At 40.8% G+C, this 23,518-nt stretch overlaps 2 protein-coding genes across 3 annotated transcripts in view; both read left to right on the top strand.

Annotated features, from left to right (window-relative positions):
- Positions 1-20,980, top strand: part of LOC105448940 (CCR4-NOT transcription complex subunit 6-like) — a 487,816-nt gene extending 466,836 nt beyond the window's left edge. For both annotated transcript variants that reach the window (XM_011687835.1, XM_011687844.1), the window contains exons 5-10: positions 3,673-3,985; positions 8,307-8,458; positions 19,369-19,599; positions 19,733-19,910; positions 20,011-20,150; positions 20,235-20,980. In XM_011687835.1, coding sequence (XP_011686137.1) covers positions 3,673-3,985; positions 8,307-8,458; positions 19,369-19,599; positions 19,733-19,910; positions 20,011-20,150; positions 20,235-20,311 — 1,091 coding nt within the window. In that variant the 3' untranslated portion in view covers positions 20,312-20,980. The remainder of the gene's footprint in view (positions 1-3,672; positions 3,986-8,306; positions 8,459-19,368; positions 19,600-19,732; positions 19,911-20,010; positions 20,151-20,234) is intronic.
- Positions 16,908-18,784, top strand: LOC105448934 (protein YIPF5). The gene is made up of 2 exons (XM_011687821.1): positions 16,908-17,557; positions 17,836-18,784. The coding sequence occupies exons 1-2, from the start codon at positions 17,329-17,331 to the stop codon at positions 18,393-18,395; spliced, it is 789 nt and encodes a 262-aa protein (XP_011686123.1). The 5' UTR covers positions 16,908-17,328; the 3' UTR covers positions 18,396-18,784.
- Positions 20,981-23,518: the final 2,538 nt, after the last annotated feature.

Raw genomic sequence — 23,518 nt, 5'->3', positions numbered from 1 at the left:
TTCTACCACGTTAGCCACTTGTGCGCCGACATAAAGTATAAAATCGCACTTCCCTTATTACTTCAGATACTGTATACGAATGCAGTTTTCTTATTCCCTCAATCCCCCTTTTAGATTCTAATTAACTTGCGGCTCTCACGCATCGCGTACTTCGCAGCTGTGCGGCAAAAGAATATTTTGCTCGCTCATGAGATAACGGTTTATCTCGATAGTAACTTATTAGTTGCTTTTCTTTTATTGTTACAATATTGCGCGGCATGAAATTAATGCCAAATTAAGCAGGTGTTTAAACAGGCAGCTGATATCTGATCTCCCGTGAATATGAAAATTATAGTTCCTGGATGGCTTTTCCTTATAGATCTGTAGTAAAAGCTTCTTTTGCCATGGCGTAATTAGCCCTTTTATCTCAACGCGAATTCGCAACGTGTATGAGCATTTACTACAACGGGTCGTCTGCCTGCAGTACCTGCCACTTTGGCCGAAGTTCGGGAAGTGTTCCTTCGAGCATATTCCTCCGAGCTGCTAAAACACTTCGCAGATTAAAGTGATTAACAGGTTGGCTGCCGGCTGCCGACTATGCCCCGAGCCCCGACCGTGTCCGTCGAACTTTAGCTTACGTCTTGCGGAATACCTTGTCGTGCCGGCAAGTTCGTCCCGCACGCACTCGCAAAACATTTTTACAGTTGCGGCACAAGTTTCGCTAACCACTGAATATTCACCTCATTATCGTCCGAGAGTTGATAACGAAAATTGGAAGTCTTAATCAAACGATCGTATTTGAAAGTGGAAACTTATGGAAATTTTTTCATGAAGAAATTTTTCCATTTTTTGATCAAACAGTAGACGCTCGTAAAACATTTAGTCGGAGAATTAATTAGGTAACTAAAGTTGTTAGAATAGATTAAATGTTCTCTTCATTGAAATGTAAACGTAGGTAACTTGAACCAAAGAAATATTACCGAAATTCGCTGTATTGCTTCCTCAATGTAACAGCATTTATCCCAGCAGACGATACTGCAAGTACTATATCTGTTTAGATGCAAGCCGGATGTAGAAGCGTGAATATATATATATATATATATGTATATGTATATATATAATTAATATTGGTCGGCGAAACTTGAGCTTGTTTGACTTAGTTCGTTCCCAATAAATGTGCCGTACTTCAAGAAGTGATCAGGTTTCGCTACCTCGGGGACATGATCGTAGATCGTAACGATGTATACTATAACTATTCGGTAACTTTGGTTATTATCAGTTTGGACTGGTAAACCGTGGATTAGGCTAATCCTCTCCAAAACTTTCGCCGAAAGAAAAATATCTGCAAAGATACATACGGTTCATCGATATCATAATTGCACAAAATGTTAAGATCGAAGATTTGAACAAAATATCTTTTAAAATTAACGAGAAAAGTAAAGGAAAGATGAGGAAGAAAAGAGAGAAAAAAGCAAAAAATACACATTTTTTAAATATTTTATTTGACTATTTTACTCATCGTTGCATTTTCACATAATTTTACATTTTAAATATTTAAAACACTAAGAACAATATTTTACCGAGGGGATAAAGAGAATGAAGAGAGTGTGTTAAGAAATTTTTCTAGTGTTATGGACATGCGAGAGTTCCGATAAAATAGTAAACAAAAAAGTTTCACGATAGAAGCTAACTATCATCTTTCTTATCACGTCGCGAGCGATAAAACCGATCCTCGAATCCAATGTATATGCGTCGTTGTCTTCATCTAAGGAGCACGGAGGGATAACGGCGGGGTGCCCATTAACGACGCATATCTCACGCAAGATCGAGCCAGAATAATCCCTCTTAAGATGATCACCGACTTAGTTGGCGGAAGGACTCGTCGAGATAGTCGTGTTAACAATCCCTCGAGAACGAACGCGGGGCTCGAGGGAAACAAATCGCCGTATCGTTAACGATCGTATTTATCAGGAGGAAACCAAATTAAAAAGGGGAAAAAAGTTGGCCTATCGGCCGGGTTTATTGCCGCGTCCGTCCGTCGGGCAACAGATAATTAAAGATTAAAAGCCCTCGCGCGCCCCGCCCCTGCGTCCAATACGCAATTAGTGTTGTCTCACATTTTACGTTATCTTACGTTTCGTATCTTGCTTTGGCGCTGATAAAAACTGAGAGGAAATAATAATCTTAGGTATCTCATTAGACATATGTAGAAGACATAAGAAAAAAAAGATTAGTCATATATTGTGCTGCTTGCAGTGAAGGGGAAAAAGGATCGGTGTTTCCTGAGCCGCTGGTCGAAGAAGCGAATTCGCGTTCGGTTGAATGATTAATGGCGTTTTGGTATAACAGCGGTTTGGGGCGAATCCGAGATGCCGATACCTTAACCGTCTCTCTCCTCGCCGGCGGCGGCGGCGGCGGCGGCTGCGATATCGCGAGCTACTCTCGTAGCGGAGTTCGCGTACGCGTTATTGGATTGCGGCGGATACCGTGGCTCAATTATTTACACTTGCTTTCTCTCTCTCTCTCTCTCTCTCTCTCTGTCTCTCGTTCCCTTTCTCTGTCTCCCTCTTCCACTCTGCACGGCGGCGATCGTATTCGCGGTAATAGAACCGCTGATTTACTGGTTTAGCTCCGGCCGTCTATCGCCCGGGCCGCGTTCAAATTAGTTCCAGCGTATCGACGGGAGATGTGTTCTTCGAGGGCATCGAAGCGCCCCGAGATCGCACCCCCGCCGCCCAATATCCCGAGGGTATTAAGCGAGAGGAGGTTCGGCAATTAGTGCCATGAGCGGAAAGATTGACCTGTTAACAAACCGGATCGATAGTATAACGCTGCGCGGAGCGCGCGCGTTTCTCACAGGCGGTAGGACGCGCGTCTGAAAATGAAACGAGAGGCAGCAGAAACGGCCGCCATTTCTCGAGTCGTAAATGTGCCGAATGACGAGGGAAGAGACGCATTTCGATGCGCAATGCGACGTCGGCGTCGCGCTTCGTCCAATTCACACTCTCGTGCGTTTGCTCTAATCACGGTATTATATTGCGCGCCGCGGATAACTCGCACCGAGGCTAAGTAAAGCGCATCGGCGGAGAAAGAGGAGACGTCGGGAATTTATGCAGACAGCCGGGCGACGTTGGCAAGACAGCTCGCTTTATGCTGATCCTCTTATCCCGAGCCGTGAGAATCCGTGCGCGCGCGCGCGCGCGTGCGAGCGAGTAGCGAACAAACGAGTCTAAGCGTGCAACATGTATCGCGTTTACGGGCACGTGGAAACGGGTAGGAATCGGAAGACGGGAGAGCTCGAGGAAAATGGAACGGCTTACGAACCGAGGCATAAAGCCGCGGAATCAGGACGGCGAAAGAAACGAGCGCATCGACCCGGGCGGAGTAAATCAAAGCCCCCTCCGTTATTATTCGCGTCGCAACGAAAACGATCGTCGTGGAACGTTCAAGAGCGTCGTATTCGAGGTCTGCGAGCGAGAAACGGAATAACATTCCCGGAACGTGTGGAAGAAGGGAGGATGCATGTGGGAGAAATACACGCGACAGATTTATCCTTTCATCCGCCAAATGGCGAAGATACGTCAGGCGATTGATCTCTCCGGGATTTTCTGTATACCGTTACATACACACACATATTTGTATCTTTGGAAAGAGTTATATGCGGGGATATATGTTTCCGTTTGACTGTCGCAGGTATATTCACGGTGATGTGCTACAACGTGCTGTGCGCCAAGTACGCGACGCGGCAGATGTACGGCTACTGCCCGAGCTGGGCGCTGGACTGGGAGTACCGGAAGAAGGGTATCCTCGACGAGATACGGCACTACGCCGCGGACATCATCAGCCTGCAGGAGGTCCAGACGGACCAATTCTACAACTTCTTCCTGCCGGAGCTCAAGCACGACGGCTACGACGGCATATTCTCACCCAAGTCCCGCGCGAAGACGATGGCGGAGAACGACCGCAAGTACGTCGACGGTTGCGCCATTTTTTACAGGACCGCCAAGTAAGTGCATTCCCCTGTATCTCTCGATTTTCGCGTCGTTGCGACGATATAATGCATTACGTGACAGACGAAAACGGCGGACGCGGGTCGTAAATATGGGCTGCGGCGAACGCAGCCCTCGGTCATAAGCGTCACTTGAAACGGATTGGTATTTATATTAGACGGAAAGTTCACGATTTATCGCGTTAGCTTTTCTCCCTTCCTCCCCCTCCCCGCATCGAAGTCGGAAAGTTCAATGTACCACGAGTAAACGTGTATGGCATAGCGTCTGCTAATATAGAAGCCTGAGGGTAGAAATATTTATTTTTATACTCTGTTTTTCTTCTTCAGCGATATCTTTAAGATATTTCTAGCAAACTTTCCTCTTGTAATTTTCTACAATTATTTTTATAGCGGACTAAAGAGAAATATAAGTTCTACAATATCGTGGTATAAATAAACGAATGTCGACAGTCGAGACAGATGATCGTTACAAAGCGATTTAATTTGCGGACAATTGAGAATCGCTACACGCGAGAGAATTTTTATGTCACTTACAGTCTTGCAACGTGAAAGGATATCGCGTTAATTTGTCATTTTCCTTTGCATATTTTCCTATTGCGCTGAGCGTTCTAATTGGCTGGCCGGAGAAAAAGAAAAATGATTATCGATAGTCTAGACGCTCCGGCGATCCTTCGATTTATTAAGAGGCGTGGTAATTTAATTAATAAACGCAGGACGGCGCACAGCAGAAAACGCTGTCCGATGTAATACAGTTATCGATCACGGGCAATTGAGAATGCTTCGCGAGTAAATGCGCCGTGAAAGTTCTCAAAAGATCAAATCGATAGTATCACAACACACGTAAAATATATTACGGCGAAAGCAAAGCAGTAAAATGTTAATAGTCGATTGATTTTTGAAATAGTTTATTACCCCGATATATAATTTTGTCTTTCATGATATATTATACCAATATATGCGTCCAATTCCATCTCCACATTTATATTTTTCATTTTAGAAGAAATATGGTCGACAAGTGACAATTTGAATGTGAAATGCTTGGCATGCGAGCGCCTCGCTTGCTTTGATATAAAAATCAACCGGTGGGGAAACAATTTTTTAATTATACAACGTTATCGTTTTTCACGAGATTCCACGAGATTCGATATTCAATTTTTGTGTCAAAGATTATCGTTACCGCCTTTGCGGAATCAATTATAGAGCCGCTTATCACCGCTTCGATACTGAAAACAGCGGAGGCCTCCCAAAGCGCGACATTTAATTCCGAACGGGATGAAAGATGTATCCGCTCGTAATTTAACAAAGCGTCGTGCGCGTGTCTGGCGTGTAATAACGTCATGGTAATCCAATATCGCGTCAGATAGTAACGCCGCGTCGTAAATCGCCGTCTGTGTTTAATAGAAAAGCGCGTCGCTTTCGCGAGCGAGCATTTTCTCGTATTCGACGAACAAATTAACCGGAAATCGATGAGATCCCCTCCATCGCGAAAATAATATCCGCGCTCGAGAGGAGCTCGGAGCCATGTAAGTCTTCAAAATCAATTCGCAAGAGAGAAATAACAATAATAATAATAATAATAACAATAATGGCGAGAAATCAAGACAAATGAATCATATTAAAGAAGCGTGAATAAAAGGAATAAATCCAATTACAGCTCGAAATTTATATATATCGTAAAAGAACTAAGATTTTAAGAATAAGTTCAAAACTTCCGGATAGCTTTACCGGATATCCAGCAGACTTTCTCAGTCATTACTCAGGGACAATTTCTCCTCGGGGGAAAAACGAGGAGAATCTGACAATTTCGTGCGCATTTCCCCTTGCACGTCGTGAACAGACGCGACACAGTTCCGATTTCCAATGAACCTGATTTCGATATCGCCGCGCGTGTTACTGCATCGATACGCACAAATTGCCTTTGCGATGGCCATCGACCGGGCCGTCCCAGCTGCACGTGCACATTGTCTATGACGCATTAATCATCACAGACCCGGCCGCTCCTCTGCTCGAGATATCTATTTCGACTAATGCTTATTTTCAGAGTATCTCGCGGCATTAATGGCAGGTCTCGCTCGCGATATCGCATTCGCAGTGCCGGCCCCGGGGCCATCGAGACGAGGCGATTAATGCGCCCGTATACATACGTCGCGCGTAACGGTTCCCTTTATAACCCGTTGTCGTAAATAGGCGGACTAAATGTCTCTCTGCGTGACAATATTAAGGTCGATGGCGGCGAACGTGCCCCTCCCTCCATCGCGCTCGTTAAACGTTCTACGGCAGGATGCAAGTCGTTTTAACCACCGCATCGTTTGCAGTATTAAACACCGTGTGTTCGGTTAGTTTAGGAGGAGAGGCTCGTAACTCGAAAATATTGGAACAAAAGTTTCGTGCAGTTCAGCAAAATTATTCAACGCATCGTGTATAAAAGTGCCTTGAATGTAAAAGTATCTCTTCTAATATTTTATTTATACAAATATTTTATTTATTAAGATAGATGTTATTAATGATATTCCGTATAATTTGGCATGAAAGCTGCAAAAAATCATCGCCATGCACATCGAAATTCGCGATCGAATGGCAATTGCCGCGTCGGCCTGACCAAAAACGATTCGTACTACTGCGCGGAGAGACTTGCCGCGCGACTCGCATGGAACTCCGCTTTATCTCCTTCCTCGTCTCCGTCTCGCTGAACTTGACCGGCCGAAGGTGAAAAAGAGAAAGAAAAAAGAGGAGCTTACGGTCGCTTTTACGGCTCGCAAAGATGCGGTCGTCGATTTCAATCCGGCTGCACAACGCGACCAAATCGACCGAACCAAATCAGCGTTCACGCGATGAGCGTAAAGTTCAACTCGCATTCAATTTCCGCCTTCGGCGCTCGCCCCTCGATCATTCCCGGCTTTATTGCCTCGTCGCAGGTTATACAGCGTAATGTCGAAGTGCCGTTTAAAGAAAAAAAAGGAAGATCGAGGGCAAAGAGGAAGGAACTTTAATGTTCGCGCGGCAACAAAATTCGTTATTAAAATTCTGCAAACCGTTAAACGATACATATTTTCCTACCGCGCTGTATATGCAATGTTGTGTTGGAATGTGAGAAAAAACTCATATATAAGTTGCACAAACTATTATTTAAAATTATTATTAAAGCAATGACTATTTCAATATTGTTTCAATGATAATATACTGATTCAATTAACAGTGAATAACACTGCAAGATAGCGAGTTTCACTGTCAAACAGTTTTGAGAACTGAAATTTACTGTCTTTCAGATACTGATATTCATTATTTGAATGAGTATATTATCACCGAAACAACATGAAATCACTGTTTATCAGTAGTTCTAAATATGCCACTGGAAAATGATATGTACACTGAAAATCAGTTATGATTCCACTGATTCACTTTTAGAGAGTAGATTATTTTTTTAATCATAATCACACATTTTAATTGTACAAAATCCTTCCTTAAGCTTTCGCGATATTTACATTAAAGTGACGTCCTTTCAATTTCAATAACGAGCCGAAAACGAGTCTGTTTCCGACAGCGGGGAAAAGTCAATTACGCATTTGGGATTTCCGCCGTCAACCCTCTTTCTTATTTTTGGCCAGTCCTTACCAAATCCTCTTTCTTCTCCCTTGAGCGACACTGCAGATGACGTTGATTCAATCTTGTTTACGAGCGAGGAGAGCCTGGTCGCGGGCGGAGGGGGATGATAGCTCGTATAATGGGCCTTCGGAGAAGAATATATTTCTCAAGCATACGTGCCTTACATATCGGCCGTGCGCCGCGGAGAAGCCAAGGGAGTGGAGGAGGAGGGGAGAGAGAAAGAAAAGGAAGTCCGGGTATTCTACATCGCGTACGTGATACGCCTCGCTCACGAGTCCTCCGGCTGCGACGAAAATCGCCCTACACCGGAGGACGATGATGTCGCCGTCCCGTCGTATCCGAGTCGTATCGCGCGCGCAAGCGTCAAGTTCCTCTACGTTTTTCACCGGACGAAATTGAGTCCCGTCGGTCATTTACCGGGACGACCGATTGAAGGAGCACCGGGAATTCCTTTCCCGTCGCGACTCGACCCTGCAAATGCCAATCGATGCACTGCGATCTTCGATGCGACGACCGTATAGGCGAGACCGAATCAAACTTTAATCCTGAATTATCTCTGCTGTTTGAGTCTACTGATGCTCTTCTCGTATATTCAGATTTATTCGAACATAGCTCACTTTCTTTTTCGAATACATTTAATTTTTCAAATATATCAAGATGTGTAATCCAATTTTGTATCTTTTTTTACATCTGTTCTTTTCGTCTTCTTTTACAGATTTTCTTTGATAAAGGAGCATTTAGTTGAATTCAATCAATTGGCAATGGCGAACGCAGAGGGTTCGGACAACATGTTAAATCGTGTTATGCCCAAAGATAACATCGGACTGGCAGCATTACTTAGGACTAAGGAAGCCGCTTGGGATAACGGTAAGTATAAACATTAATATTTCTGAATTTCGATCTATTTTCATCTAAACCAGAACATCTGATGAACAAGATGAATATCTTTTCTCGATATAGAATCGTATTTTGAAAAGTATAAGTAAGTTAGGAGTCTGACATTTAGCGAGTTAAATGTCGTCACCCGGTTCTCTAGTTCTAATTTATAGATGTTCGACATTTTATTATGAAAATGCACCAATCCTGGCTTTTATTTACTTAGTGGTGAAATATAAAGAGGATGTGAGCAATACAAAGTAGTGAATACAAAATAAGTTTTCTGTTTCAAAAAAAAACTTATCGAGCTATCAAACTCGCTTTCAGACAGAGAAAATTGGATTCGATCTAACGAGTACTCGCGTAGCTTTTAAAATGTAAATCTGCATGTTATATCCACGTGGTACTGAGCATGAATATATATGTATACGAATCCATTTGGATATTTCAGCATTATCAGTATTATCTAGAAATAATCTCGAAACGCGTAAGAGGGTTAAAGATAACGTGAACCGTCCGCGGAAGTGAAAGGAAAGAGCGGAGAATGTTCGATGCTAACCGAGGTGTCTGCTCGTTTCGCACACGCCCACGGTGAATAGCGCGTATCCAGCCGCGTGTTTGCACACCCTGAAACACGAAAGTAATTAACGCGCCGGTCTCCCGGTAACCGATGAAGCCTCCGGTCTACTACCGGACGCGCAATATACAGAAGTCCCGCGTTTTTCCCGTGGCTCGCCTGGGAAGTACGCGCGTCCGATGATTGAAGCGAGTAAATCGAGCACGATACCCCCGATCTAGTATACGTGCACAGGGTGAGCCGATAATATTGCCACGCTTCTGCCGACCGATCCGTATAAACCGTCGATGTTTCCTCGATAAAAGTATCAAATTGTCGCTGACCTGTATTTTAAAACTATCGGAAATCTTTGTATTTTTTGTTAAATTTTTTTAAAATCATATTTATTTTGTCAAAATTTATTTTCTACACCACCAAGGAAATATATTTTAGCAAATATTTGAATTTGACGACAGGTCGCGCAGTTATTTTAAGTTTGAGGTCCTTATTCGGTAACTCTTAACGACAATATCAGTATATCGTTTTATTATCATTTTGCGCAGGTATTATATATATAATAAAAAAACTACATAACGACAATATAACGATACTGATATGATCGTCAAAAATTACAGAATAGAGATCTAATTGTAAGTCTACAGAGGTGTCGTTAGATCAAATGTTTCCAAGACAAAAGTCTTCGAACAAGGGAGCGAAAGGAAGCTCGGAACACCCTGTATAAGCGACGTATCGCGGAATGCGCGAGCAAACCAGACCTGAGATTTATATAGCGGCCCAAAGGTCGAGTGCGCGGCTCTTACGGCTTACTCGGACGCGTCGGAACGTGCTCTCGTTAATGAGCCATTACCTACGTTACATTAATCCATACCGGGGCGCAACGACCGGCTGGGAAAAAGCGACGGACTCTTCTCGCTCTCTGGCACAGGGAGGGGTAATCGATCGCGTCTGCGAGACCGGCGACTCCTCGCAGCCTCCTGCGAGCTTCCTGCGCTGCGGTTAACACCTGGTTAGCTTCTTGTATATCGCAAGTTATTACTGTGAGGTAGACCGCTATATATAGCGTACGCCAGATTATCAAATCGTCTCGTGATACTTCTAATTTATAGCACGCACGATTGTAGATATCGACATAATTCTGAGAAAGCTACCCGACCGTTACAAAGAAAGACTTTTTGTAAACGTTTATGAAATTTTAATTTTTTTTACGCAACTTGGTAAATTTACTCGTATTGAACGCTCGTTAAACATCTCATTAAAAATTCTTACTGAAAAATTTTTACTCGTTATGACGAGCATTGAAAATTTTTAATTTTCGGATGGTACTTGGGAAATGGTTGCGTGAATAAATATGTATATTTACGGGCATTCGTTAAAAACGTTCACTTGCAACACAGTCGTCTTCAAGGTACTCGAAAAATGTGGAATCCCCGATGGAGATCCACCCCCAGAGAATTTCCGCGCAAATGAAATTAATCCTACCATCTGGCATGATTCGCTCATCCGCTCATCAGCTCGCTGAACTTCTCCGAATTTCTCGCAGAGTATTCGCGTTGCATTCGCGCCGCATTTCTCGCTTTGATGCCGTCGCTCAGCTTCTCTATATATACACACACACACATGAGACTTGGCCAATTGAGTAATCGTGAATAATCAGAACGCGCCGTAAACCAAACTGGGCTGCCAGCGTTCAGATGAGCAAACAGCTTAAGTCAAATATAGCTGTTCATTCTCTCGATGAATCTCAATACGCTCAGCCTATATATATATTTCTGCAGTTATTCTGATATTTAGTCAACTCCCCACATCGCTCCGGCTCTTCCCTCTTTCCACTGTATCGAGCAACGATGTCGCGGTATCGCATTACATCACGTGTGAAAAAATGTCGGTTTTACATTAACGTTATTTTCAGTGAATTTCAACAGAATGTACGGAGATGTAATTGGAATAAAATCCAAGTGGTGCTTAAAGCGCGCGATAAGAGGATACTCTCGCCGCGCGATCGTTCCCTCGCGCGCGGAGATAGATGCGCTCGCGCCGAGAAAGGATATCTCGAGATTAGATCTCGATCGAAGAGCTAAAATCCATGTAACCATGCCAGTGGGGCGCGATTAATGATCCCTCACGTACGAATACGAGCAAACTCGAGACACATCCCAAGCCCTTATGCGGGACCGAGGCTGATAGCCTCTCGGGCTCGGCACACGGCTCGTGGAAAAAGGATCGCCCGTTCCGAGAGGGAACATCTCCGGGATACGCGAGCCTCCATCGCTCGGACTAATAGTGGTACCATCGGCGATACTAATAGTCCGATATCAGCTGCCGGCGCACGACGAACGATGCGCCGCCGCTCGGAGATACGGGGGGAGAAAGCGAGCGAGCGGATCGTTTATTCGCCGGATTCTTTTCCGCGCGCAAAAATTTAAGAGCGAGGTCGGAGAAACGTTAATCATTCGCGTACGAGGAACGTCTTCTCGGAATCTCCGATTCTCGGGTCCTCCAAGCGATAACGGCCATAAAGACGTACATCGCGTCGTGCCGTTCCTCCCTGAATTTTGTATGTCATACAGTTTCACGATGTAATGTGTGCGTATCAAATGCAGTTAATGTCAAACTAATTTAAACTGGACAGACCTTTCAATTACGCACTGTGGTTATTACAATTGCCGCGTTTACTGCATTGTTTACTCCGAAATCGGAATGTTTTTTAAAAGTTTACGTCCGTCTTTTTTTTTCCGCGTCACGGAGGATAGAAAACCAAAGCGCTGGCTTTACGCGCGGTTAACCGGATGAAAGTTTTCTCCGGCTTAAAACGCCGGCGAACTCGTTCGGATCTCCCACGGGATTATTCCTTCGTGCCGGCGAGGATATATACAGCAACCGTCCGGCGAACGGAATGCATTTAGATACGACGAGGCGATACGGAGTATCGAATTTCTCGGCGGTAAGGAAACGAGAGAAAAAGAAAGAGAGGAGTAGGCGAGAGAGTTCAATTATTCGCGGAATAATCAATTGCGCGATTACGACTGGAAAATTAGGATAAGAGCTCTAAAAGCGTGATAAGCTTAAATATTATTCAAGTCGAGTTAAGATAAAACGGACACAGTCATATAGAGAATTCGGGAAGGTTTAAAGAAAGTTTCGTTACTGACAATGAGAGATTTTCGTAATGCCGAATAGTGAACAGTCGGAATGAACGACGTTTCAAAATATTATCGCTTTGATAGGTGGAAGCTCAGAAAACTGATTGATTCAAAGTTTTCTTTCTTTCTTATATCAATATATATGTATACACATTCGCGGATCACTTGTAATATAACGAAATTGATAAAAAGACGAGTTGGAATTTTTTCTATAAGAACGACGAGACGCGTTCGTTCTTGAAACGTGAACGTGCGTGCGTCCGTGTCGCGTAGCGTTACGATGATTCACATTTCCACGACCTCATGGCTATCGGCAGATAAATCGTCGGGTAATTGAATTCGCGAGCGAGCGAGTAACCACAGGAGCCCCACCCCACACGTCGTCCGTTACACGTGGGACAGCTTGTCGCTTAATTAATCGCGCTTGGCGACGCGACGCGTCCCGCGAGAAGAGGAGCGCGCTCGGCATCCTCTGCCCGAGGCGGAACGAAATCAGGCTCTCTCTCTCTCTCTCTCTCTCTCTCTCTCTCTCTCTCTCTCTCTCTCTCTCTCTCTCGCAAGCTTTATAATACGCCCATACTGGCCGGGAGGTTGCCGAGACACCAATCCTATCTCGAATGAATATCTCGGGAACGTGTGCTCCTCCGCGTGTGTCACTCCGCCCGATTTTTCACAGATATATTGAACCACCACACACTGAAAGGTCCATAACTATGTACGCATGCATGCATGATAAGTAAGTGCGCGTGGGTTTTATATATTTTTCCACGTGGGTTAAGGTAAAGCTGGTAAAGTGCCCTCCTACAGATTGTTTCAACTATATATGTATATATTTCGTTGATACTAATAAAAAAATCGGTAAATAATATTTATAATTAACAGTTACATTATTTATCTAAGTTTATGTAATATTTATTTGATATTATTTATTATTACAGAGCATAACTCATATTGTTACTAGTTGTTAGGCTTGAGATAATATAATAATGAAGATTTAAATCAAAGTGGGAGTTGTTTCTTGCGATAAAATCTTATCGTTTTGTTTTGCATTAAAATTCTTACGATAACATTTAAGATTTATTCTTTAAAAGAGATTCAAGATACGTATTGTGTCTTCAATTAATTCCTATTTCAGTCTATAATAAAGTTGTATCTCGCGTTACATCGACACTTACGAAGGATCACAATTTCGCTGCTTTTGAAACGTCCTGTGGATTCGTCGGAGGGTTGACATATCGACACCGGGTGTCTCATTAAACACATCAGAACGATCTAATTGGATAGGTGACTCTTGAGCAATGTTCGCAAAGACGAAGCGAACTCTCCACGGAATGACGCTCCTAATCATTCACGAGCGCGCTTTAATACCGGACGCATCATTCTTCGTATGAATATTAATGCAAAGCGAGAAATGAGAGAGAGAGAGAGAGAGAGAGAGAGACCTGTGTAAAATGACGTGGCGCGGCAAAAGTCCCTGTGCAATCATGAAGACGAATCTGTTTATTTTAACGACATGCATTGGCATTTAATTATTTTAAATATCCTGCAACGCCACACCGCCGTTTCTTCGAATCTCACGTTAAGATTGTTTCCGCACATTTTCTTCTCTTTTTCTATTTTTTTTTTTTTTTTGCATCAAACGCAGGAAAGATATTTAAGTGCTCTGTTTCTACTAACGGTATATAGTCAATTTCTATTCATTTTGAACACGTGAAAAATTCTCATCTAATTAATATGTTTTCTTAACGTTTTACCAATGATCGAAATAAACTTCTACTTATTATTATTAAACGTGTCAAATAATAAACATCAATGTAATTTTTTTTACTAGAGTTTCACTTAGGAGTTTCGAAGCCTCAGATTGTGATTCTTCGTAAAAGCCAATTCGCAGAATTGCAGGTTCCCTTGTATAAAAGCTTCTACTCTCCAGAGGGTATTCGGTGGCAGAGGGAGAGAATCGATATTGATTCCTTCAGTAATTTACGAGACGGCCCCCGGCTCGACCTGGCCTGGCGACTGCGGGTTCGCGAGTTCGATTGTCGCTACAACCGCTATCGAAGGCACACCTTAACCCTCTATTCTAATCTAGCTTGATTTACACTCCGGAATACCCGTATTGCCGTATGGCGCGCGAGCGGCCGCATTACCGACTCTCTAATCTCGTCGCGTTACGCAACATGAAACTGAATGTGTAATATTTCTCGCGATGAACCGCGAGTGTGAGGCAGCAGAAGAATATTTCGTTGTCCGCGATTCAGAGATATATGCCCACTCGTTTGGCGCGTGATAAATGTTTCTATTACTCTTTGTACAAGCGATTAATAACATGTTTAAGGGGGGATTTAACCTTTGCCGGCCGTAAAATTAGCCCTTGTTTCATGAATTTTTTTAAGGAAATCTATTATATACAGTAAAACACGAGTTTTTGCATAAACTTATATATTATCTGAACAGCAAAAAAAATATTTTTTATTTATATAAAATTGTATTTTAATGTCTCCAAGTGGCGATTGAATGTGGTATGTTTTTTGAGCTGATGAAAGTAACGAAAAAACGAATTAAGATATCGACTTGATTCTTTTTTCCTCTTGATTCTAATACTTTAACGCATGGCGTGAACTAAAATGGTGTCAACTGCCTGAAATTTGTAAAAATGGTAGCATTTAAAAAAAATTTTTTTTGCTTTAAAAATTTGTAAAATTTTTATTAATAACAAATTGAATGTTTGTTGTAAAATCATGATTTTAGTTCACGCCATGCATTAAAGTATTAGGATCAAGAGGAAAAAAGAATCAAGTCCTCAGTTTCCTTAAAAAAATTCATGAAACAAGGGCTAATTTTACGGCCGGCAAAGGTGAAACCCCCCTTAAAGATAAGTAATGAAATGCAACAGAGAGCTTTAATTATTAAAACGCTAATCGCGAGGTGTAATAATTTTCTTTTCCTTCCGAGCTGGCCGTTTGTCTTCGCGCGGGACAAGATGATTCTTGAGGGACGTTACCCGCGAAAGAACCATGCATAGTGCAGAAGAGATTGGGAACGCAAGGCGAAACAGCTGGTCTGAGTAGGGTTAATCTGTAAGGCCTCGATAGTAAAAGCAGGATCCTCGCGGGCGCAATTAAACGGTGGATTTACGATATTGTTCGAGAGGACAGAGTATATACTCTCTCCCTCCTTTGGATTTCACACGGGGGTATTAAATAACGATTTTTGCGTCCGATAATCCCGGAGAGAGCCGGAGAAGAATCGCCACGGCGTCGCCTCGAAGAGCAATGAAGAAGAACTTTGAAAGCTGTTTAATCCTCGGGGACGGTCGCGATTTTTGCATTAAAGTCGATTGCTCGGAGAATTTGAAAGTTATATTAAAAAGTTTACATAAAGTATCGCGATTTTTTAGGTTAATGGTTATCGCATCGAAGAGTTTAAGACTTAAAGTGTCTCAATAAAATAAAGTATATATCTTTCAAATTTATGAGCTAATCCAATGCAATAAACAAATTAAGTTCTTAAATTCTCTTAAAAATTATATCTTATCTTTATTTTTTGCTTTTGTTCGTTAAATTTTTGTGTAACGATATACAATTTTATATTTAAAATACACGACATTTTATTTCAATCGTATTGTCGAATAATTAGCTAATCAGGGAAGATGAATTTGCTCACATACGTATAAGTATCCTTTTCTTTTTCAACAGTCATCGAAAGCGGCGAGCGATCATTCCACAGAACGATTAATCGATTGAGAAGGTCAGTAACACGGGTTAACACGTCGATTTCCGGTAATGGACGCACTCAGGCGTTAATTTCGAATGACCATCTCAGGATCGTACCGTTAGCATCTCCTTCATCGCGAACAACTTCACTTCCTATCACGTGCCGGGAATTACTTAAGTCACGAGTGAGTTAATATACCGTAAAGGTTGAATCGCGAGATATCAATCTGCTCGGGGGCGAAAGGATCGTGTACAGGAGGGAGGGCGCGTGAAATCACGAAGCTTTTTAACTCCAGACTTGTTATTGACTCTGACGCGTTTGAAGAATCCATTTCCAGAGCCACACGTAAATTCATGTTAAAAAAAAAAACGGAGATTACGTGTCGCGAATCGGTAATGAAAGGCTCTTCGTCATTGTCATTCTTTTAAAAATACGGATTCACAGAGGAAGATTTGAAAAAAAGAAATCCTCTCTGTGTTTGTGGAACACTCCGCGCGCGTGATGCGGCAAAATGTTTTCTAGCCCGGCGATTTCCAGCCGGCCGGCGCGGAATTTATCGGCACCGGAAAATAAATACGGCATTAATCTGCTGTAATTGCGCAACAGGAGAGTATCAGCGGCGCTAATTTACGGGCCTTATTACAGGCTCGAGAGCCGAGCCGAGCTGGCTATGAACGGAAGAGATTCGGGATTTACACTCTCTTAACGCTGATGAATGTTCTAATTGTATACTGATAACTTGATACTCAAGTATCACGTACCCGTTTCACCTTAATCACCCTTGCAATTAATAACGAAGGGAGAGATTGCGAATCGTGCTGAAAGACGATGAGCTTCCGCGTAAATGAAAGCCTTTTGAAGTCCTTTTAATTATTACATGTATATTTAAATGTATAATTAAATTATTGTTAAATTATGTGATTGTGTGTATATTTAAAATTATCGCCAAAGAAGAGAAGAGAAAGAAGAAACAAAACCCAAGTAAATAATAGAAATAGGAGAATTCAAGAGACAAAAGAAACAGATTGTAGAAAAGGAAGAAATATTTGTAGAAAATTGACTTTATAACTATGATTATAGAAAAAACGAGAAAAAAATAAGAAGGAAAAAGAGTATTAAAGAACACTCATTTAAACAGTACGACGTATATACATACGTTTATTTTTTCAAGAAGAGAATAATATTTTTTCTTCGAGAAATATTTCCTCTCAAAATATATGATACAAGCAAACTGTTACTTTACCTAGTATCGTTAAAGAAGCGTGCTGCTATGTCGACATTATTTCGGCTGTAATGATTTGGTGATTCAACCTAACCTCCAAGTGCTAACCTCCATCGTCGATCGACGGGTCGGGTGTGTTAAGTCGCTCGAATCCAGAAAAAAAACAGAATTCCCCGAGGAAGAGCAGAAGCACGATAATAACGACAAGATGTCCGGATACACTAATCAGGACAACAGTTATTGGGCACAGCCGCCGCCGCCGCCGCAGGGCCAGTTCAATTTCGATGCGTCCGGTTTCGGCCAACCTAACCAACAATTCGAGTTCCAGACGTACGAGCAAGTGCCCGGCGATTACTCGTACGGGCAGAAGAGCTTCCTGGATCCCACGCAGAGCCCCTACGGCGGCGATCTGTTCACGCAGGACGATTATGCGAAAGGTAGAGAGAGTTCAGACAGCGCGTTTCGTGATCATCAGACTCTCGAGCTGGTGGAATAACATCGACACGTAGATACGTGGCATATTGACAATAAGTTGAAAACAATGTAGACACGCAAGTTGCGTGCCGCTTGAATATGATTCGATGAACATTTGTGAAAATTCATTGTCGCACATCGGAACGAACTTGTTGTACTTGATGTATCAAGACATCCGCTCGAGAATTGAATTTATCAGTTGTGTAGGAAACCTTGGAGAACACTTATGGCACTCTTTCAGGCACCACTGGCTTCGGGGACGAAGAAGACGAGCCGCCTCTGCTGGAAGAACTCGGCATCGATCCCGATCGAATAATACAAAAAACTCTGGCTGTATTGAATCCCTTCCATAGGAAGGGACAGATTGACGACGCAAGTTACCTGCTGCAGGACTCGGATTTGGCGGGACCGGTGGCGTTCTGCTTGGTCCTTGCGGCGTTCCTTCTGTTAGCTGGTTCGAAGGCACACTTCGGCTATGTATACGGACTGGCCATGACCTCCTGCATACTCATGTACATTCTACAATCCCTAATGAGCAGCAGCAGTAACATCACTTTGTCATCCGTTGCGTCTGTACTAGGCTACTGCCTGTTACCGGTGGTCGTTCTGGCGGGCCTCGGTGTCTTCACTACACTGCGAGGCCCGGCAGGCTTGATTCTCGCGGTCCTGGCTGTCGCTTGGGCGTCCCTCTCTGCTTCTAGACTTTTCTCCACTATGTCGGGAGAAGAGGACCAGAAGCTACTCATAGCATATCCATGTCTGCTTCTCTATGGTGTATTTACGTTGATAATTATATTTTAAGTAAGGAATCAAATGTATATCCTTAAGGAATTGTATATACATCAGTTTTACTTGGTCAGGTAAACCTTGCGAATCTAAGCAAGAAGTACCCCTATATTTTGTTTTCACAGATTGGTGCCAATGATCAATATATGATGAAGCAAACCTTATTTATATTTTTTGTAATTGCACCGTTAATAACAATAAACTATGTCATTGATACAGCAGCTACAGAATATACACTTAATTGAATTTGTGACATTTTTAATAATTTTTCAAATTATTTTAATAAGCATATTTTGGTAAATATGTTTATTTCAAGAGCGGTGACATATGAGCATATTTGTTTTGTGTAAACATTAGATTAAGCTATTTATTACAATTTCTAAATAAAAAGTTTATGATATTAATTTGTGTTATCCTTGTCCAAATATTGTTACTGTAGACTGCAAGGTTATAATTTAATTAATATAATTATTGAACAATGAATAGTTTACAAAATAAAATATTTTTTATTTTCAAGAATATAATACTTATACATATATCTTTATTAATATTGTTAATTTTTATGGCTTTTATTTTTAGTTATTTTTGATTAAAAATGTTTTTTACTTAGCATACAACGTGTGAAAATTTATATTAAATAATCTAACTACGTATAGCATTTGAACTTTAAAATGATTAATTCAGCAGTATAAATATGCAAATTATAAAATTTTAATAACGATAAAAAAAATAATGATTTCTCGATATAAGAGATATTGTAATAAACTTACGCTGGCGACACGATATACATATATTTTTATAATATTACTGTAAGAGTGTAACATATTCAAATAAAATATCCAATATATGAATCATTGTCCTTGTATTTCCCAGGCAATTCTTTTCCCTCCTAAATTTCCACTTGGAAGATATAAGCTTCTGAAAAATTGTTCGATCGCGTGAAAAATTGTTCTGAACACGGCTTGCATTATCTTTTTATTTTTTGCAGGTGTTCCATCTGACCCGGCACAAGTGCAACAACCAATTTTAGTTTGTACGGCGCACATCCATTGGGATCCTGAATTCTGCGATGTAAAACTAATACAGACGATGATGCTGAGCAATGAATTACGTTCCATTTTGGACCAAGCTGGCCAGTCGTTCAGACCCGGCCACAAGCCTGACTCTTCCAACGTTCAACTGCTGCTTTGTGGCGACTTTAATTCTTTACCTGATTCTGGTGAGACGCCTATTTGTGCTTATCTCGTTTAAATTTTTTCTTTGAACTGTCTGTTGCGTTGTTTAATAGTCTCTAATAAATATGTCTATGCGATTATGAACACGAAATTGACAGTAATAAATCATTGGTGCAGGTGTGATTGAGTTTCTTACATCTGGACGTGTGGCGGCTGATCATCGTGATTTTAAGGATTTAGCATATAAATCGTGTTTACAAAAGATCTCTGGCTGCGATAAACCCAACGAATTCACGCATTCTTTCAAGCTTGCATCCGCCTATAGCGAGGACATTATGCCCTACACCAACTACACGTAAGTACAGTCCACTTGTTATTTCTTTGTTGCAATATTTTATATATGTGTATACAATGTGTGTACGGATATTTAACGCGTTTGTTTTACGCTTCCGTAGATTCGAATTTAAAGGCATAATAGATTACATTTTCTATTCGAAACAAAGTATGGTGCCGCTGGGCCTTCTGGGCCCGTTGAGCCCAGAATGGTTTAAAGAGCATAAAGTGGTAGGATGTCCTCATCCCCATGTTCCATCGGGTGAGTTTTTACGTTTTTATGCCATTTTCCATTCTGCTAATAAAGACAAGAATAATAAAGATGACGTTTCGTTTCTTATTTCAGATCATTTTCCTCTGTTAGTGGAATTAGAGATGACACCGACAGTAGGAACAAGCAACGGTTTGATCTCACGCAGGTAGCAGCCGCTGCGATCTAGGCCCAAGTAACCATAAGAAGACAAGGAATCAGTAATGAAGATAAAAAAAAAGGAAAAAAAAAAGGATTTGCATCACTTCTTCTCTACTTCTGGCTCTAGCAATATCACTCGCATTACTCTTACTACAATAGCGAATATGTTACACACACACACAAATACTCCATACATTGCCGCACATTCAACCAACAGCGATCGCTGTCGACGAGATACCGACGAACACAATTCTAACGACCAGGTGAAGGGAGCCGTGTTGTAATGCGTTTAGCTAGCCCATGTATAGTGTATTGCATTTTTAAGAGCTATCTTACTCCCACGCCTAAAGATTATTGTAACCTCTCTATTTACCATCATAATATGTGTAGATACCTATTTTCCTACAAAAAAAAAAGTGAAGAAAATGAAAACGACGATATTCCGATCAAGAAGCCTCTGTGATATCGACATTTAACACAATTGGAACAAATTCACACATTTATTAGTAAATGAAACTAGTAGTGGTGTACTAGAGAGAGAGGAAGAGAGAGAGAGAGAGAGAGAGAGACACATACCTTTAAATGGAACCTCCCTTCGCCCCTTCCTAAATGTCATTACAACATTCTCCAAGCCAACCTTTTGATAAGAATGCTGCCATCCACACAATGAGAAAAAAAAAAGAAAAAAAATTGTATTTTTAAACAAAACGAAAACGAAAAAGAAAAACATACATGCTATACTGGGCTGTGCGAAGTGATTGGAGTGATCGACTTAAAACAATTTCAATGCAAGTACAAATCTGTTCTTATTGGCCACGTATATATTGATAATATGGTAATGTTATATAAGGAGAACAAGAAAACATATTATAGATGATATTATAGCGGGCGTATTTGTAAGTATGATATAATGTAATGATGTTCATCACACACGTCTGTCATAACATCAAGTGAGATCAGTTTCAACATTCGCCCCGCACTTTAGGTATCCGTTCGAGTCCGATTAATGTATATGTGCTCTGTATCACAATCTACTACTTGTTAATTCAGTTGCCACCGAGGAACACGAGAGAATTTTCTTCTTTTTATATATATATATATATACATATATATATATATATATATATATGTATGTACAATCACACGCGAATGTTCTTCGCGTTCTTTCCGCCACTGCATTTCTATTCGCATGATATCTTGCTTATATTCTCATATCATTATCCTTAGTCGCAGCTACCAAAAAAAAAGAAAAAAAATATGTAGGCTCTAATTATTTTAGTTATCGTAGAAAATCTATTAGACAGTTTTTTAACGATAATATAAAATAGGCAATATTTTGAATGCATGATTGCAGTGCAAATGTACTTGCACGTTAAATATCTATCTCCAGATCTTTATCTCATTTGCAATTTTTACTTTTCGTCGATTTATTTGATGCAAATGATTAAAGCGTGCAATCTATATTTACAACACTTTACACAGATATACACTGATTCGCTAAAAGTTTTATCGGCATAGGAAAGACTTTTTTTATTGCTGTATATAATTCTTTAATTTTATTTCTCTCACAGCAATAGTTAATTTCCAAATATTAGGAATATAAATATAATTTTCCTTATGTATGTGTTGTAAATATGACAATGGGATTTTGCAATTAATATACAACTTTATTTTTTACTTTGAAAGATACACGATGAAAATTTATATTAAATAATTTAATGTGCACATATATTGGTATTCTGTAATACCGCGTTATACAGCATTCAATATCATGCTTTGTATATAATTTCATAATTTTTCAAAATTGTTCATTAAGATGCAAAAATACTTAAATTTTTCGTATATCAATTGTATGTGTGCAGATCTCATAAATTATCTTTTAAGTTTTTATAGTGTGCGATAAACAATGTAATTATGGTCGCATTGATTCACAAAGCAGGATTAAATCAGTGTGAACGGCACCGAACACGATCGGAAAGATACGTAAGTTCATGGCATAAAAACTATTATTCGTAAATATTTTATGAATATTTGTAGAGTATAGTAAAATTGATCTCGTTTCACGGCACAATTGAATGTCTAAGTGCATAACAAATTTTCCATTTTGAAAGAGTGAAGATTTTTTTTTTTTTAATTTATGGCGTTGATCGGGATTTTTAGTTTACGGCGTAATCGGGATTCCAACAACTGAATTATACAAGTAAAAGATTAGTTTATCAAAGACATGTGTGTAGTAAATGTTGTATAAAGTAGATAATTATGCTAGTTTTTAATTTTATCTCGATGAGAAAAAAGAGGCGGCATCTCTTTGGTATTTGTATTGTATATTCCTTCGTATTAAGCATGTGTTTTTCACAAAGGCAAGCGAATAACGTGATGTATTAAAATCAATTGCCGGCTGCTCTGGGCCTAATTTTAAACCGTCGGAACAAAGATAAAACGACGTAGGTCGTTTAAATAGGTGAGATAAGTAGGCGAGATGGCGGATTTTTTTCTTCGGTAATAATAACGATGAAGAACGTCTGGGAAAAATATCTTATAATTTGTGCTATCTTATAAAAAGGAAAACGAACAAGTATGATAACGATCATTTTAACTCGCTCCTCTTTTTAATATTATGATGTATCACGTAGCAAAAGAAAAATTAGTACAATTCGTAATGTCTCTTAACTAGTATATCGAGTGTGGAAATGTATTTTGCAGCGTGAAAGTACCTATGTTTCCTTCGCGGCAAATGGAATTTTTCGTGGCAAATTTGGCGATCACACTGACGCGCGAAAATTCTTCGGATTAGAAGCGAATCGCGATTTCTTTGCAAAAAAAATGCATTACCCTAAACAGTTGCAGGACACGACGCGAATAGCGGCGGCGAAAGCAAAAAACCACAATTTTATCAGCAGTATTCGAGATTGCATGGGTATTTTCATCGCTTCGTCCGTAAAGATCACACTGTAATTGTCTCCTAATCTATTCTAGCGAAGAAAAAAGAAAACGGAAAAAAACATGGGTGTATACGTTGTATCGAACGCTACTTGATTCTTTTTAAATACGTGGGTACGCGGATTGCATTTTAGGGTAAATGTAACGGATTAATTGTAATACGTGCGAGACGGGAAAGCAAGCGTTGGGGATTTTGTCCGATCGGTCTCCGACGTGTAATTAAAATCATTTACGTAGGAAAAAGAAGAAGAGGGAGACGATGAAGAACGGGGGGGAGG

This window comes from Wasmannia auropunctata, unplaced genomic scaffold, assembly GCF_000956235.1.
Source record: "Wasmannia auropunctata unplaced genomic scaffold, wasmannia.A_1.0 LD336111.1, whole genome shotgun sequence".
NCBI lineage: Eukaryota > Metazoa > Arthropoda > Insecta > Hymenoptera > Formicidae > Wasmannia > Wasmannia auropunctata.
The sequence above is the reverse complement of the archived record's forward strand: the minus strand, read 5'-3'. Positions and strand labels throughout refer to the sequence as shown.